The sequence below is a fragment of the Calidris pugnax genome, unplaced genomic scaffold (genome assembly GCF_001431845.1).
Source record: "Calidris pugnax isolate Ruff unplaced genomic scaffold, ASM143184v1 scaffold252, whole genome shotgun sequence".
Lineage (NCBI taxonomy): Eukaryota > Metazoa > Chordata > Aves > Charadriiformes > Scolopacidae > Calidris > Calidris pugnax.
In genome coordinates, this window is record NW_015091118.1 from 83,275 (window position 1) to 100,003 (window position 16,729).

Genomic DNA, 16,729 nt, shown 5'->3' on the forward strand with positions numbered 1-16,729 from the left:
GTTGGAAGGGACCTTTAAAGGTCATCTAGTCCAACACCCCTGCAGTGAGCAGGGACATCTTCATCTAGATCAGGTTGCTCAGAGCCCCTTCCAACCTGAAATGTTTCCAGGAATGGGGCCTCTACCACCTCTCTGGGCAATCTGGGCCAGTGTCTCACCACCCTCACTGTAAAAAATTTCTTCCTTATATCTAGCCTAAATCTTCTCTCTTTTAGTTTAAAACCATTACCCCTTGTCCTATTGCAACACGCCCTGCTAAAAAGTCTGTCCCCATCTTTCTTGTAGGCTATAAGGTCTCCTCAGCACCTTCTCTTCTCCAGGCTGAACAACCCCAACTCTCTCAGCCTGTCCTCATAGCAGAGGTGCTCCAGCCCTCTGATCATTTTGGGGACCCTCTGCTGGACCTGCTCCAACAGGTCCATGTCTTTCCTGTTCTGAGGGCTCCAGAACTGAAGTTCCCAGCTCCTGATTAATTTGGAATTATATTTGCTTTTTTTTTTCCCACCATCTTCTCAGCTACCTTGCTTCATAGCAGGAGTTGGGTGACAGGATCATACCCCTGTGGAAGGCAGCAGCAGCTCTCAGCAGACTTGTGGGTGTTCAAAGCATAGCAATTTTCCTGCAAAACCAGTGTTTGGTCCTGGCCAGCATTGTGTATGGATCTATCTAGAGTTTGTCCTATATGGCTTTACTGTGGCCAGAAGGAGCTCTAAGGTCTTGAAAATAGGTGTGTAGCAGCATCTGCCTGAATTAAGTGGTGCTTCCATCATCTCTTTCTTTCAAGTGATCATCATTCAGCTTACCCTGGTTTGAGGACTTTTGAAAATGGGGCTTCTTGGAGATTGGTTTTGAATCAGCTTTATCTTTTTCCCATAGTTCCAATTATTCCTGTTAGTCAAATCTTCTCCAATTTAATTATTGAAATTCATAGATATTCCTAAATTATCTTCAGAACTAATATATTTGGTTCATCTAAAGGATAAATGGTTTGAATGACATCTGGGAGATATTTAGGAAAACTGTTTCCTATATCCTATAGCTGTTCCCATGAATGTCATGTTGTGTGACCTGCCATGTCTGGGCATGGCTGTGTCATCTTCTGCCCCATATGAAGGCACAGGACGTATCAAAGACTTTTTAATCAGCACAACTGTCTCCACACCAGCAGAGCTGCAGTGCTTCAACTCTACTGGTACTATGCTTCAAGTGCTGCAGTAATTATAGTTAGATGAACTCAAAGGGCATGTAAGTGAAGTCCAATCCTGCTGCCTTCAAGCAAGTGAAACTCCCAGAGGTGTTCATATTTTGCTTAATTAAATAGTTGAGCACTGGGTCTACAGGGTCAGGTATTTCAAAGTACACCATGGAGCTTGTTCCTCTGTAGTGCTGCAGCTGTGTAGTTGTTTAGACCATTGTAAAATGTACTTAAAATGTACTTAAAAAAAAAAGAAGCATTTGCATGCTTTTCTTTACTCACTTAGAATGACATTTTGATTTCAGAGCATTTGCATGCTTTTCTTTACTCACTTAGCAATTGTACAGATGTACTTACAAGCCATGTAAGCACAAAACTCAGTTTTTGTATACATAACTCTGTAAGGTTTCCAGCCACCTAAAGACATTCCAAAGCAGACTGCCCGCCTGTTACACTCTTACTGAAAAGTCTGAAGTTTGTTTTTTTCTGTGCATCTTTGCCTGTATGGAGTTTCACTGATTCTGAAATGTTTTTGCAAAAAAATGAGAGCGTGGCAAAGACCCAGAAATAAACCAGAAGAGGAAAGGAATCCTTGTACTTTAAGGTACTGGTTAGTACTGCAAGTGGCATCCAGATCTTGGATGTGGACCCTGAGAAGTAGCTACAGTAGAATTGATTTCAACATCATTTTATCAAGGAGATGATAAATTAATTGCAGAATTTCCTTTCTTGCTTTTAAGTGCTTTTTATGTGTAATTATGACACTTAGTGTTTCATATGTTTAGCTTACATTTTAAGAGTAATGCTTTAAGAAGCAATTATCTATTGGTGAGAAGTTCATGTCTCTTGATATACAATACACATTACTTTGTACCGCTTGTACGTGTGGCTTCATTTCTTCTTGACAGTGTCCCTGGAAAACGTTTTCTCTGTAACCTATGCTGAAGCTGTGTTTCATTCAAGTATAACTTGAGTTGCATTATCAATGCATTTTCTATATCATTTTAGATTTTATTTCATCAGATGTATAAGCATTGACCCAACAGATGTTCTCGCTCTATAGTATAACTGTCTATTTACAGACCTTTAAAAATCCACACAACATAAAAGTGTGTCTATAAAGTGAGGGGACTATAAAGTGTGGGGACTGTTAGGTGTAGATTATTCTCTAATGATCCCATCCAAAATAATAACTCCAAGGAAAGGATTTTCCTATTTTTTTTTGGTTCTTATATAAATTAGTACATTATATTAAGCAGAGACTCATTCTGTAGAAGAAAAATAATACCTTGTGTGATAAAACTTCAGATTATTTAACAGAGGAAACAGTTTTCCAAAGAAATCCAATATGCAAAGTTACTGATCTACAGCTTTCTTTCCATATCACATATCTCTGATTTGCTGTAATGTAGCAATTGCTGATTTCCCGATCAGTGGCATAAACCACAAACATTTATGAACTGGTTAAAAAATTATGGAGTGAGATGAAATTTACAGAATTCTTAGTTAGCTTGGGTTAACTAGTAACCTCTTGGACAAGATACTGTAGGATCATAAAAGCTGTTTTATCCTTAAAGGAATTTTACTTATAATTGTATTCAGATGTGTTGAGTATGATTTATTTAAACAAAACAGTAATGCACATACTGTTTAGAATGCATGTGAGTTTTTGTAGGATTGTATCTTCTGGATGGTTCTTGTCAAAGTCATCTTTCAAAGTCAATAAATTTAAATTAAGAATAGTGTCATAATGTGCAAAGAAACATTAAGAAAAACTAGAACTATGTCAGTAGACCTTATGGGGCACAGCTGATAGTGACTTTTCAGTGGTCTTTTGTTAGCAGACAAAGGACCTACTCAGGATCAAAACAGAGGCCCACAATTTGGAATATTAAATTATGTGTTCAGTGGATTCGTGGTATTGCTTGAATTTAGTTTTGGTGTCAGCACTGAAGAGTAGTGGTACCTTAAAACAAAGATTTTTTGGTTGTATTTGTGATACACTCTGACTGTAAAGTAGAGGACTTATTTTGGCTGCTAAAAATTAACTGTGTTCTCTGTTGGATATTGTAATCCCATACATACAGTGATCTGGTCTTTCATGAGAACCACCGGTCTGCTGTTCTTCTTGATGAGAAGAATGTGTGGGAATTCAGCTTCACAAACTTCGGTTTAATTTGGGTGGCAGGGAATGTGGTTCTTATTGACTATTGTGCTGCAGTCCCGGCAGTCAGTTCCTGCAGCCGAGTATTATTTAAACTTTGTAGCTGTCAGACAGCCCAAACAGGCAAAGTACTGGATGTCCTCATCTGCTGTGGGTATAACTGGGAGCTGAAGATGGTTATTATCTGGGAGAGAGTATTTAATATTCTTCAGATGTGCCATATTATTGTATTATTTCATATTTCTGTCTGATCATTGTGCAGACGTATGAATGTGCGGTGGTGCTGAATGGGGCTATGCCCCATCATGCCAAGTATTGTACAAATCCACATGAAGATCTGGTCCCAAGTAATTTATAACCAGTAAAGTTTTTCAAAAAGGCCAAAAGTTTATTTTTTGACAGCCTAATCTAGTGCCCAAATGACTGGTGATTGGAGTAGTCTCCATAAACCCTTCAGCTTTTCAGGAGTGGTCCAGTAGCTGTGGTTACACACACCCATCCCTACATGCTAAAATACTCTTGGTCAAGATATGTTTCTAGTGGATACCAGAACATCAGTGGTGGTTTTCAGCAAAATCAGGGCAGTCTGGGGGTGATAGGCACATGTGCACATGTGACCCATCACAGGTTATTTGGAAAACTGGATACACTGCTGCCAAGTGCGATTGTAGGGGAAAAAGCTGCTACTCCCTGCAGGAGCTTAGGGAGGGAGTGAAAATTAATGTATCCTATTAAATCTAGAGAGGAAAATCAGGCAGGAAGATAATGACTTGATCTGGGATTTAGCTGGGATTTAGGTTTATCACTAGAACTGTGCTCCGTTGCTGGTTGTTCAGTTTGTAGAGTTTAGGACTTGGTTTGGGGTCAACCAAGAGTAGGCTTTTTTTTTTTTTTTTTTTTTTTTTTTTTTTTTTTTTTTTTCATCTTGATGAATTGAAAAATAATGTAATTTGAGTGAAAATAAAACTCTTTGCATGCCCCCAGAGGACGCCACTTTTTTTGTAGCTGTTTTTAAAAATAAGAACCATACACTTCAGGGCAGGAATGATTAATGGAGGGGATTAATGGAGCAAGCTTCACCAAGTGACTAAGAAAGAAGGGGTGGTGGGGCGTCTCTTGTGCGGAGCCTGAAGGAAGGCAGGAGTTCAATTCCCATTTTCCTGATTTCTCAGTCCATTTCTGAAGAGTGTCCTCCGTACTGGGTACTTTGCGCTGGTTTTCACTGCTCTCCGCTTTATGTGATTACAAATAATCATATGTTCATTGCATGTGCCTGTCTTTATTGGGGGAAAGGTTAATGCTTGATTCCAACCCATGATTTAAGCTATTAACTAATTATTTGGTGGAGCCAGAACTCTCAGTATATAGAATATATAGACAAAAGCACAGGCTTCACAGGTGTGTCAGACAGGCTTCTGAGGTCAGTGAAAGGTATGATGTGATTGGGGTTTTCATGAGCATGATTGGGGGTGTCCCTTGGGAGATGGTCCTCGAGGGCAAGGGTGCCCAGGAAAGCTGGTCATTCTTCAAGGAGGCACTCTTAAAGGCGCAAGATAAAGCTATTCCCAAGTCCCTAAAATCAAGCAGGAAGGGAAGAAGACCAGCCTGGCTAAATAGAGAGCTTCGGCTGGAACTCAGGAACAAAAAGAAGGCTTATAATCTTTGGAAAAAGGGCCTGGCAGATAAGGAGAAATACCATGAAGCGGTGAGGATATGCAGGGGGAAAATTAGAAGGGCCAAGGCTCAAGTGGAGCTCAGCTTGGCCACCAATATTAACAATAACAAAAAGGGTTTTTTTCAGTATGTTAACAGCAAGAGAAAGGTTAGGGATAATGTGGGCCCACTGATGGATGAGGTGGGCACCCTAGTAGTGGAAGACACGGAGAAAGCAGAGTTGCTGAATGCCTTCTTTTCTTCAGTCTTCACTGTTAGGACTGCCCCTCATGAATCTGTGGCCTTAGAGGCAAGGGGGATGGTATGGAGAGAGGAAATTTTTCCTCTAGTAGAGGAGGACCAGGTTCGGGACCACTTGGCCAAACTGGACATTCATAAGTCCATGGGCCCTGATGGGTTGCACCCACGAGTGCTGAGGGAGCTGGCAGACGTTATCGCTGGACCACTCTCGATCATCTTTGAGAAGTCGTGGAGAACAGGAGAGGTGCCTGAGGACTGGAGGAAGGCCAACATCACTCCAGTCTTCAAAAAGGGCAAGAAGGAGGACCCTGGGAACTACAGACCAGTTAGTCTCACCTCTGTCCCTGGGAAGGTGATGGAGAGACTCATACTAGATGTCATCTCCAAACAAGTTGAAGAGTGGGGGGTTATTGGAAGTGGGCAACACGGGTTTACCAAGGGTAAATCATGTATGACCAATCTGATAGCCTTCTATGATGCCATAACCGGTTGGTTGGATGAGGGGAGGGCAGCAGATGTCATCTACCTTGACTTCAGCAAGGCTTTTGACACTGTCTCCCATAACATCCTCATTGGGAAACTGAGGCAGTATGGGCTGGATGAGGGGACAGTGAGGTGGATTGAGAACTGGCTGTGCGACAGGACTCAAAGGGTAATGATTAATGGAGCAGGTTCAAGTTGGAAGCCTGTAACCAGTGGAGTCCCCCAGGGGTCAATACTTGGACCCGTGCTGTTTAATATATTCATCAGTGACCTGGACGAGGGGACAGAGTGTATCCTCAGCAAGTTTGCTGATGATACCAAACTGGGAGGAGTGGCTGACACCCCGGAGGGCTGTGCTGCCATCCAGCGAGACTTGGACAGGCTGGAGGGCTGGGCAAAGAAGAACCTCATGAGGTTCAACAGGGAAAAGTGTAGGGTCCTGCACCTGGGGAAGAAAAATGTCAGGTACCAGTATAGGTTAGGGGTGGACCCGCTAGAGGCAACTACTGAAGAGAAAGATCTAGGGGTCCTGGTGGACAGTAAAATGACAATGAGTAAACAGTGTGCTCTTGCGGCCAGGAAGGCCAATGGTATCTTGGGTTGTATAGGGAAGAGTGTAGCCAGCAGGTCAAGGGAAGTCATTCTCCCCCTCTACTCTGCACTGGTGAGGCCACAACTGGAGTACTGTGTCCAGTTCTGGGCTCCCCAGTTCAAGAGGGACAGGGAACTACTAGAAAGAGTCCAGCGTAGGGCTACAAAGATGATTCAAGGATTGGAGCATCTCCCTTATGAGGAGAGACTGAGAGAGCTGGGACTCTTTAGTCTGGAGAAGAGAAGGCTGAGGGGAGACCTTATCAACGCCTACAAGTATCTCAAGGGAGGGTTGAAGGAGGAGGGAGCCAGACTCTTTTCAGTGGTTCCCACCGAGAGGACGAGGGGCAACGGGCACAAGTTGGAACATAAGAGGTTCCACTCAAATACGAGGAGAAACTTCTTCACGGTGAGGGTGACAGAGCCCTGGAACAGGCTGCCCAGGGAGGTTGTGGAGTCCCCTTCTTTGGAGATTTTCAAAACCCGCCTGGATGCAGTCCTGAGTAACATGCTCTAGCTCTAGGCAATCCTGCTTCAGCAGGGGAGTTGGACTAGATGATCTCTATGGTCCCTTCCAACTCTAGAAATTCAGTGAAATTCAGTGAAATTCAGTGAAATTCAGTGAAAGAAGGGGTTCCTCTTGGAGAACCCCTCAAGGTGGGATTGCAGCAGAGACCTGTGAGCTCTTTCATTGTATGAATGTCTACACTGCTATAAAATGCTCCCTGATCTTCTGTTAAAATGCTTGTGGCCTGCTAGAGTTTCTGTGAGGAGAAAGAAAATAAATTGCATCTTCTTAAACTTTACTTGTTGATTAAATATTTCCCCTTTTTAATTTGAGAACGTTATCTACTTACAGAGCACAAGTCTTCTCTCTGCCCCTACTGTGAACTCATTTAATTGTCACAGCACAAGGCCCGTGCTACAGGGATTCAAGATCCTTGGATGGGCAAAGATTATTTTTATATAGTGAAAAAGAAGCTTTCTTTCAGTTATTTAGATAAAAGAATGATAAAAGCAATTTGTTTTGCCTTTCCAATCCTTTTTGCACTACTTTATTGAGTTTAATCTAACTGAAGAGTGTGAACTTCTCCTGGTCATGAAGCTTGCGTAAGAGCTTTAGATTGTTTCACTGTGATTATTAATTTGTATTTTTGTTACTGGTCAATAATCTTACTGCAAACTTGGTGGCAATATAATTATTACAAACGTGTGTGCAGATATCTCAGTGTCATATATATGTGTGTGTGTGGACATTTCTGTGAACTAGTGAGGATAGGAAGAAAGAAAGGGGAAGTCTGATTCTCCATTTTCCTCTGTTTTTCTTATATGTAAGATGGTGATGTGTGGATTTCGTACAATTTTATGTCACTCATGCTCTTGGCAAATCTCTACCCAAAGATAATAGCAGGAGGAGACACAGCGCTCTGTTTCTCTGGACTCTTAGTGAAAGGCTGGATGGCTACATTTGAGCCAAGACATGAATGAGAGTCTGCTATCAAAGTCTCATTTTTACCAAAGAGGTAGATAGCAATTTTATGTAGTGAGGGAACAGAAAAAAAACCAACCACCCTCTTGGACACCTGCCTTTCAGATACACATTTGCTATTCAGAGAACAGAGAATTGAGTGCTGCCGATGCCAAGCAAACACTTTCATGTCTTCTCTGAATATGTTTTAAGGCCAGTTTTCCTGCATGGTTATCCATAATGGTTATTGTCTATAATTTTGTAGCTTCTGCAAACTGTAATTTGGTCCAAACTCCATAGCTTCCAGCTGGTTTTGTATAAACGAAAGTTAAACACTTGTTGTAGATGCCATTCAAAAGATCGTTTTCCCTTTGCGGGGAGATCTCAGATCTCAGAAGGGGGTGTAGAGAAGGGGGGGTCGGTCTCTTCTCCCAAGTCACAGGAGATAGGACAAGGGGAAATGGCCTCAAGTTGCGCCAGGAGAGGTTCAGATTGGATATTAGGAAACATTTCTTCACAGAAAGGGTTATCCAGCATTGGAATAGGCTGTCCAGGGAAGTGGTTGAGGCACCATCCCTGGAGGTGTTCAAAAGACAGGTTGACATGGTCCTCAGGAATATGGATTAGTGATTTTTTTATTGCTTATTTCTTATTTATTTTTTTGTCAGAGTTAGGTTGATGGTTGGACTAGGTGATCTTTAAGGTCCCTTCCAGCCTAGACAATTCTATGATTCTATATGCAGTAACCTTTCTGTCACAGTGTTGGGTTAATCTTTCCATTTTGCCTGTGTTGCTCATGGCATGCAGCTAACGATGGAATGAACAACGTTTGGTGTAAATGTTTCTTACATACGTGAACGATGCCTTTAGAAATACAGAGTTAATATCTGAGCATTTAAATACTTCCCAGAGCAAATAAAAGACTCTCTTTTTTGTACTTGTTCATTTTTAGATACTGACCGAGCTCTAGTGCTGCTGGAAGAATATTGTAAAAAACTAAGGAAGCCTGAAGAGCAACAACTGAAAAAAGCCATCAGAAAGGTGATGGGCATCTTTAAGAGCAGCTTGTTTCAGGCACTTCTAGGTAGGTACTAATATTTAATACTCTTGAAGGCCAGAGCTAGGTCGGACCTGGTAACTTTCTTATTGGTTGCTATTTAATTTGTATTTACAACGGGAACAGTTGAGATGATCCTTCCAGGTTCTCTGCTGGGAAACTTGTTGTCTTGATATTTCAAAGGTATTTGCTTATTTATAGTGAAGAAAAGGGAAACAAAAACTTCATGCAAGGTAAGGCATTGAATGGTTATTCCTAAACCTTGCAGCTTTCTATTGTTTAATGGAAATTACTGAACCAGAGTAGGGTATAACTCTTTTTCCAAAGTTGAAGATGAAGCCATCTCCACTAAAGGTAAATGGCCAAAGTTTCATTCATTTGACTGACACCAAGTAGCATCTAAAATCTTTGTGTCTTTTGCATTATGTTTTTGAAAAGTGTTAACCAAAGAAACTCAGAAATTAGTCATGAGAAATGCTTGAGGACACTGTGAAGCTTTGGCAGAATGTTCCAGTCCACGTGATATCACAATGTTCAAATAGACGTGCTGGCCTATCACTCAGTCTTTCTTCCATTTATTTGAAGGACCCCTTTTCACCTTGTAAATGATGGTGTTTGTCAAAACCAAACGTTTGGTGTTAAGTTACTATATGTAATGTTTTCAAGGTTGTGCTGTGGCATCCCTGTTGTCCCTCGTGCTGTGCAGTGCTTGGGGAAGCGGTGACCATAACTGTGCATCACCTTCACTCTACCTCCCTCTGCCGTCGTGCTCACATTCCTTTGGCCCCTTGGTGTTTTATTTCTCCACAAACATCTGTACATTTCGTGCAGAACTAGTCTGAAGGGCGCATTTCTTAACACAGATGATGTTTGTGGAGCCACACATACCTTCCAGTTATGGTTGGTTGAAGCCAGAGTACCAATTGTGCTCATTGCAGAGCTACAATCAGTAGCAGTTAGGGAAAATGTTGATAATATATCATAAAAGTAGAAACACATCAACACTGCACTGTCACTGTGACGGTGATGGAGGTCTGGAAAGAGCTTCAGGAATTTATGTAGCGTTTATGAAAAATGTATATTACCAGTGTGTAACATTTCCTGCAAATGGAAGTAATTAACGTCAATGCTATTTTACTTGTAATTTCTCTGAAGTTCTTTAAAGTGATTAGCTTTATTTTATAAAGCCTACATGATTTTTAATTGCCGTATATTCTTTTAAAAAGGAGATAGAGTCATAATTGAATGGTATTTACCAAATAGTTATAAATAGATTTGAACTAAGGAATGAAAAAAAGGTAGGACATTTCTACGTTATTTTTATGAAGATAACTATGGATATAGAAGTATGTGCTGAAGAAATACACATTAGTTGTACATTTATTTCTGCAGCACTTTGAAATGATCCTTCAAAGTGTTCTAACAACATGTGTGCTTTGTGTGTGGCTACACTGCAATGTTGGTTGATGTGTTACATATGGCAGAAACGAAAAAGTGATTGTAGTATAAGGTTGAATCCATAGAATAAATGAACTCTTTTGATCGCCACAATAACAGATTGAGGAGTGTGATGTTACGGAAGTTAGATGATAGCATTTTAAATTCTAGGCCTCTGGATGTCTTTTCCTTGTTCTTAAACACTTCTTTTTATAAAAGAGATTTGGGAGTCACAAGATGTGTTCAAAGTCTCCCATTATTACATTTGGTTTGCTACTTGGTTGGTCTAGATTCTGGAATAATACAAAAGAGTGACCTCTCATCAGTATTTTAAGTATAGTAGATGATGTTATTACACAATCATTAATGAGGCTCTTGCATAATTGCTATTTCAAAAAAGCCCAATTCCATGCCATCTGTTTTAGCTTCCCATCATAGTTGCTTCCATTCACCTATAAATCAGACCACCACACAAAGAAATACCTAAGGCAGAGCTTCTGTTCTCTTTTAAGTTCTGTACTGCTAATGTTCCTTTGTATTTTGTATCTACAGAATGTCTAATGGTCTTGAAAGTGTCCATTTTTTAGTGCCTAATCTTAATTAGACTTAATTTTCAGAGTCCGAGTGCACATCGCTTTCCAAAACTTGATCTCATTTGCAGCTGTCAGACATCAGTTTTACCCAGAATTGATTGACTTTTTGAATATTTAGGCTGTAACTACTAGTGAAAAATGTGATTTTTGTACGGAATCATTAACCTGGATGCAGAGGTGCACATTCCTACCAGGCATAAAGTTAACAGTATTTTATGTGCCAAATTCAGTTTTTGTAGATCCTACAGCTTCAGTAAAATTTGATTCCTTTACAAATAAATGGAGCTGGAGCTGTTGTAGCCATCCCTGTCCTTTAATGTGTGTTCAATTCTGTTTAACTTCCAAAATGCTTTGAAGATATGTAAGATGTCTTAAATTGAGTATAACAAGAGCAGATAAAGAAGAAGAATTATAATTAGAGGCACTTTTAAAATCTAGTGTTGTCTAGTTCCTTTTGTTCTCAAATTTATGCTTGTGTGATTGGATTCAACCAGCCATCTTTGAACTTGGGCTCTCAGCGTGTGCGTGATTGTTTTTATCTTCAATGTCTTCCATAAATATTAACTGTTGACTTCTTGAACGGGGGAGTAGCATGAGAAAAATGAGGATTCAATATTTTTCATACGTGTATCCTACACATGCAAGAAGTGACTACAAACGTGGAAGTACAAGTTCTGTGAGCAATTTATAGAAGGGTTGTTGAAGGATTGTCCTCATACATTTTCAATTTGGCCTCTCCTAAAGCCTCTCCTTCTCCCTTCGGGCTGTTCTTGTTGCTGGACTTCTTGCTTGAGTCGCTGTGCTCAGTTACAGCTGAGTTAGTTGCTAAGAGGCACATTTTCAAAGCAACACGTGGAGCTGCTGTCTCTGGAGTCCCATTTACACTCCAGTGGCCCAAACACAATGCTTTGAAAATCCAGCCCTAAGAGGAGGGAGGAGGAGAAGCTCTTCAGAAGGAGCGTCCAAGGGGAAGAACTCAGATATTGCCATTACTCTTAAGTTAATTCCAAATTATTTTTACCAAAAGGATTGTACCAATCCTTCTCTGTGTGGTGAGGAGTTATGGTACGGTTGTTACTATGGGCTCAAAAGGATTTTTGCTTTTGTAGGGTCATCTGCAGCTAGACAATATTAAAATCCCAGGGTCCTCTCAAATTGTAGCACATATGTGTATTTGAATTGTTGTTTTTTTAAAAAAAAACCCTGCAAGGAAGAGCAAATGAAACCTGTGGAAATCCAAAAGCTTTGTTTACTGGGATTGTCTCATAACTGAGCATCTTGGAGGCACTGTGGAGAGTTAAAAAAGGAAAACCATAACAGAGAGTAATAATAGCCATACAGACGTGTCAAAAGTAACAAACACTTTTTTGCATTTCTGTTCTTCATAAAACTTAATCAGTTTTTACAGTGCAATACATAATTTAGTTCAATTTATTTCTAAAAACCTCTGCCATTTATTTATCTAGCCTTCACTTCATTAAGAAAAGTGCATGATTTTACAGCTTAAAAGGCCGTTGAGCAGAATGAGAATGGATGAAAGAGGTTTATGTTAGGGTTGCGTTTGTTGGAGGTTTTTTTTGTAGATACATCTCTATAAAACATCATTTTGTTTCCAGCAGGAATTAAAGTGCCACAAATAGCTGTAATCATCTTAGGCAGTATTAGGTAAAAACTAATCCCAATAGGTTTTTCTAAAATTCGGATAAACCCATCTGTAGTGGATGACGTATTTCCTGAGGACTTTGAAATCGTGCCTTATGTTTTTTTCTCATGCTTGCGTAACTTTGCCTGAATTTTAACATGGCATGTTTTTGCCTAAAATCTGCATCACCTTATTATTTTTTTTAAGGTATCGTTACATTTCTGCAAAATAATGTGAATGTTCTAAAACTGCCTGTCTTAAAAATTGCTGCAGTAAACATTCCTGTAAGGATTACAGAATTTACTGGTCATCTGTGACACAGCCTGTATTTAGAGACTTAGGATATAATTTTGTGTTTTTAGTAAGAGAATTTTTTTAAGCTCTATACCTCGTTCAGCTCAATTGTAAATAAGCCCTGTTAAAACAATCCGTTTTAAAGAAAGGATAATGGCTTTTAAACCAAGTCAAAAAGGAAGTCAGATTATTCTTCTGCAATCATATATTATTTTTCTATTAAAAGTATTTATAAATTAAGTGGCAATGTAACTCAATAGCGTTATATTAGTATCCCAACATCCAGGCATCTAGTTATATCTTGCAATCCTCTGTTGCAGGAGAGTGCTATAGGACAGATAGGGTATATAAGGAGGACATAAAATACATCCCTTTAAGAGAGCCAAAGCAAGTCCTCCTTTGCTTTAATTATTTTAGGATGTACATATCTATTAAAAACCAGACTAGCCATTTTGTAGAGTAAGCACAAAGCAGGTCAAGAGCTTGGTTTCCTATGGATTTGTCTTAGTTTGATTGACTTTGGTGTCTACAAAGCTGAGATGTGGGACTGAAACTCCCCTTGCGCTTAGGGCAATGGTTAAATTTCAGGATAGTTTAGATATGAAAGAAACTGGAGAGGAACCTGTCATAGGAGTAACGATGGGATGTTGAAACATGCCCCTGTCACAAAAGGAAAATGCTAACAATGAAAAATGGGGCAGATTTTGATTGATGTAGCCCTGCATGCCAACTAAGAATGATGATAAAAAGTCTGCCCGTTTGAAGGCTTTAATGCTGAGAAGAATAATTATGCTGTTGACCATATACAGAGAAAAAGAATGTAGAGGCAATTAATGGAAAGACAAGGAATCCTCTGATTCTCTGGTTCTATGAATTTGTTTAGGCACGCTGTGTTTAATGAGAAACCCTTTAAATAGCGACAGAAGGAAATTGGAGACTGGAGGGAGGGAGATGGGTCAGGACTGGGGGATAGATGTGTGAACAGCAGGATGAACTGTGAGAAAAGCAGGAGACCTGCAACACAGTCCTGGGCTGGGGATGGAGCAAGCTCCAAAGTAGGTGTTGAAGAATGATTATGGATGTCAGGGGAAAAGTCAGGATGATGCAACACCTCAAAATATATGGCAGCACTGGCCTTCAGTGTTAAAAAGCTTATGATATTTGCACAAAAGGCATCGAAATAATCTATAAAATACCGCAGGTTGTTACTGTTTGCCTGGAAATAATCTATAAAATACCGCAGGTTGTTATTGTCTGCGTCTATGATCTGTCTTTAAGAAACACTGCAGTGATATTTTCGGGCTGTTCTCCGCAACCACCAAGACCCCTTTTGCACTTCTTCCTTTGCGTGAACATGAGATTTGACATTGGTGGGACCACGGACAACAAGGTGATGCTGAATTTCACAAGGTTCCTGATAAAGCCGCTAGAGTTGAGGGTATCAAAACGGGGGATGTGTTTGGCAATCACCTTTCCAGGGCAATGGTGGCCTTTGGGAATCTTTCTCCATCCGCAGGAGGAAGCGTGTTTCAGCACCTAGTGCTTTGTCAGTGTTTCAGGGACCAAAAGGAGATGAAACGAATTGCTGTGCCGGGAAACTTTTCAATAGGAAAGCACAACCGGGTGTTATCTATTCATACTTTCCAAGCTTGCTCTTGGTGGATGTTTTTGGTGTTTTTAGCCCACTTATAGAATCACAGAATCATGGAATCATTCAGGTTGGAAGAAACCCATGGGATCATCGAGTCCAACCATCCACCCTACTCTACAAAGTCCTCCCCTACACCATATCCCTCAGCAACGCATCTAAACGTCCCTTAAACACATCCAGGGATGGTGACTCAACCACCTCCCTGGGCAGCCTATTCCAATGCCTGACCACTCTTTCTGTGAAAAATTCCTTCCTAATGTTCAGTCCAAGTGTCTATGTGTTTGACGTGCTTTGCTACTTCCAGCGCTCCTGAGCGTAAGGCCACTGATCTCGTATGTCATTGTTCTCTAGAACTTAATCCCAGTGAGCTGGTTTCTGGTCCTGCCAGGCTATTTCACCTCCCGTAATGATACTGAATTCCTCAGGAATTAATCCCCTGTGGCCGGCCCAGGGATGTTGGGCAATCCTCTCGCTGAGGGCCTGAGCCCAACGTTCACAAAGTCAATAGAAAAAATCTCCCATTGACTTGGCCTGCCTTGGCTCGTGTGTCGGAGCGATTCTTCCGGATTTATATTCCAGCCTTCCCAGACTGAGAAATAAAGATTCTTCTACAGCCGTATCTAAAAATATTGAACCCTCCCTGGCTATCACAAATGTCGAGGAGCAAAAGAAATGTGCAGAAACCCTTCAGTGCTCTGTCACATTTGAGAAGCGCTCGAATGACATCTCTGACAATGGGGAAGCCTGTTATTACTCCGCACAGAGTCCTACTTTCCCAAACTGGCATCTTTCTTTGTTGCGGCATAAATTACAGCAGAACTGGAATTTAAATTCAAGGGCAGCTTTTGTTTTGCCTGAAGACAGCTGCAGCTGCTTTTATTCTTGAAGTCCAATTCTCTTAGTAAGCAAATTTGAGCTTTCTCTCAAAATAGCTAAAGGTAGCAGTGCTAGATCTTCGGGATGGTTTGAAGCTGTGTGATTTTTTTTTTATTTTTTTTTTTTCCCCACAAGCTGGGGTTGGACCGAGGCCAGCTGGAGGGACGAACCCTCACGATTCTCCAGCGAAAGTCTGGTTGTACAGAGTGAACCATTTGTTCCCAAAAATGGCAGGTCTAACGTGCCTGGTTTCCTGTGGATTTTGACCCACCACTGTTTTGACTCCCAGGGCACTCTAATTTCCCCTGTAGTATCTTCATTTCTCTCCAGCTCTTCTAACTACCCCCACCCCATGGTATCTGCAGGTCCTTTGGAGGAGCTGAGGCTTCTTTACTTCTGTTGAGTTGCATTGAGATTGGGCAGAGGGTTCAAAGCCAGTCGGTGAGAGCTGGCAGACAGATGCACATGTGGGAGAAGGACAGACAGACATCACGTTACCGTAGGGAAATCAGGCTGAAGATACCCAGAGAAGGGAGTTTCACTGAGGTCTGAGATGTTCCCCAGTCTTTCTTAGTTGTGCCTGTGACAGAGGAGATGAAATATTTCTGTATTTCTGAAAATCTCAGAGTTGCTCTTGCCTTTGGGATTTACTGGGTGCTGCAGGGGTGCCTTACTTCTTAGAGGTGAGGAGCAGATGGAGCTAGTGCTCCCTGTTCTTGCTGCCCAACCTGGAGATGTGAGGAGCCCTCCCACAACAACTTCTTAATATTAATGTAATTAGGTTATTTTCCACCTTGAGAGAAGGTGTGTGTGCGAAGATGTGGGAATCCTGTATGGGGACCCCAAATCAATTTTTGTTAGAAAGGGTTTAAATAACAAAAGCTTGTGAATTACCAGAAAAGACCTGAACCTAAAAGCAAAGCTCTGATACCTCTTGCCCCTCACTACAAGAAGGACATTGAAGTACTGGAGTGTGTCCAGAGGAGAGCCACCAAGCTGGTGAGGGGTCTATAGAACAAGTCATACCAGGAGAGGCTGAGGGAACTGGGCATGTTTAGTTTGGAGAAGAGGAGGCTGAGGGGAGACCTCATTGCCCTCTACAGAAAGGAGGTTGTAGAGAGGTGGGTGTTGGCCTCTTCTCCCGAGGGAATAATGACAGGACCAGAGGAAACGGTCTGAAGTTGCCTCAGGGGAGGTTTAGATTAGATATTAGGAAAAACTACTCTACTGGGAGAGTGGCCAGGCACTGGAACAGCCTGCCCAGGGAGGTGGTGGAGTCACCATCCCTGGAGGTATTTAAGAAACATGTAGATGTGGCACTTCAGGGCATGCTCTAGTGGCCGAGATTGTAGGGTAAGAGTCTG

The 16,729-nt window shown here is 41.2% G+C and overlaps 1 protein-coding gene across 11 annotated transcripts in view; it reads left to right on the plus strand.

Annotated features, from left to right (window-relative positions):
* The window catches only part of DLG2 (discs, large homolog 2 (Drosophila)), a 1,063,278-nt gene that overhangs the window by 12,952 nt on the left and 1,033,597 nt on the right, over window positions 1-16,729 (plus strand). For all 11 annotated transcript variants that reach the window (XM_014958284.1, XM_014958304.1, XM_014958277.1 and 8 more), the window contains exon 3: window positions 8,768-8,899. In XM_014958284.1, the coding sequence (XP_014813770.1) occupies window positions 8,768-8,899 (132 nt within the window). The remainder of the gene's footprint in view (window positions 1-8,767; window positions 8,900-16,729) is intronic.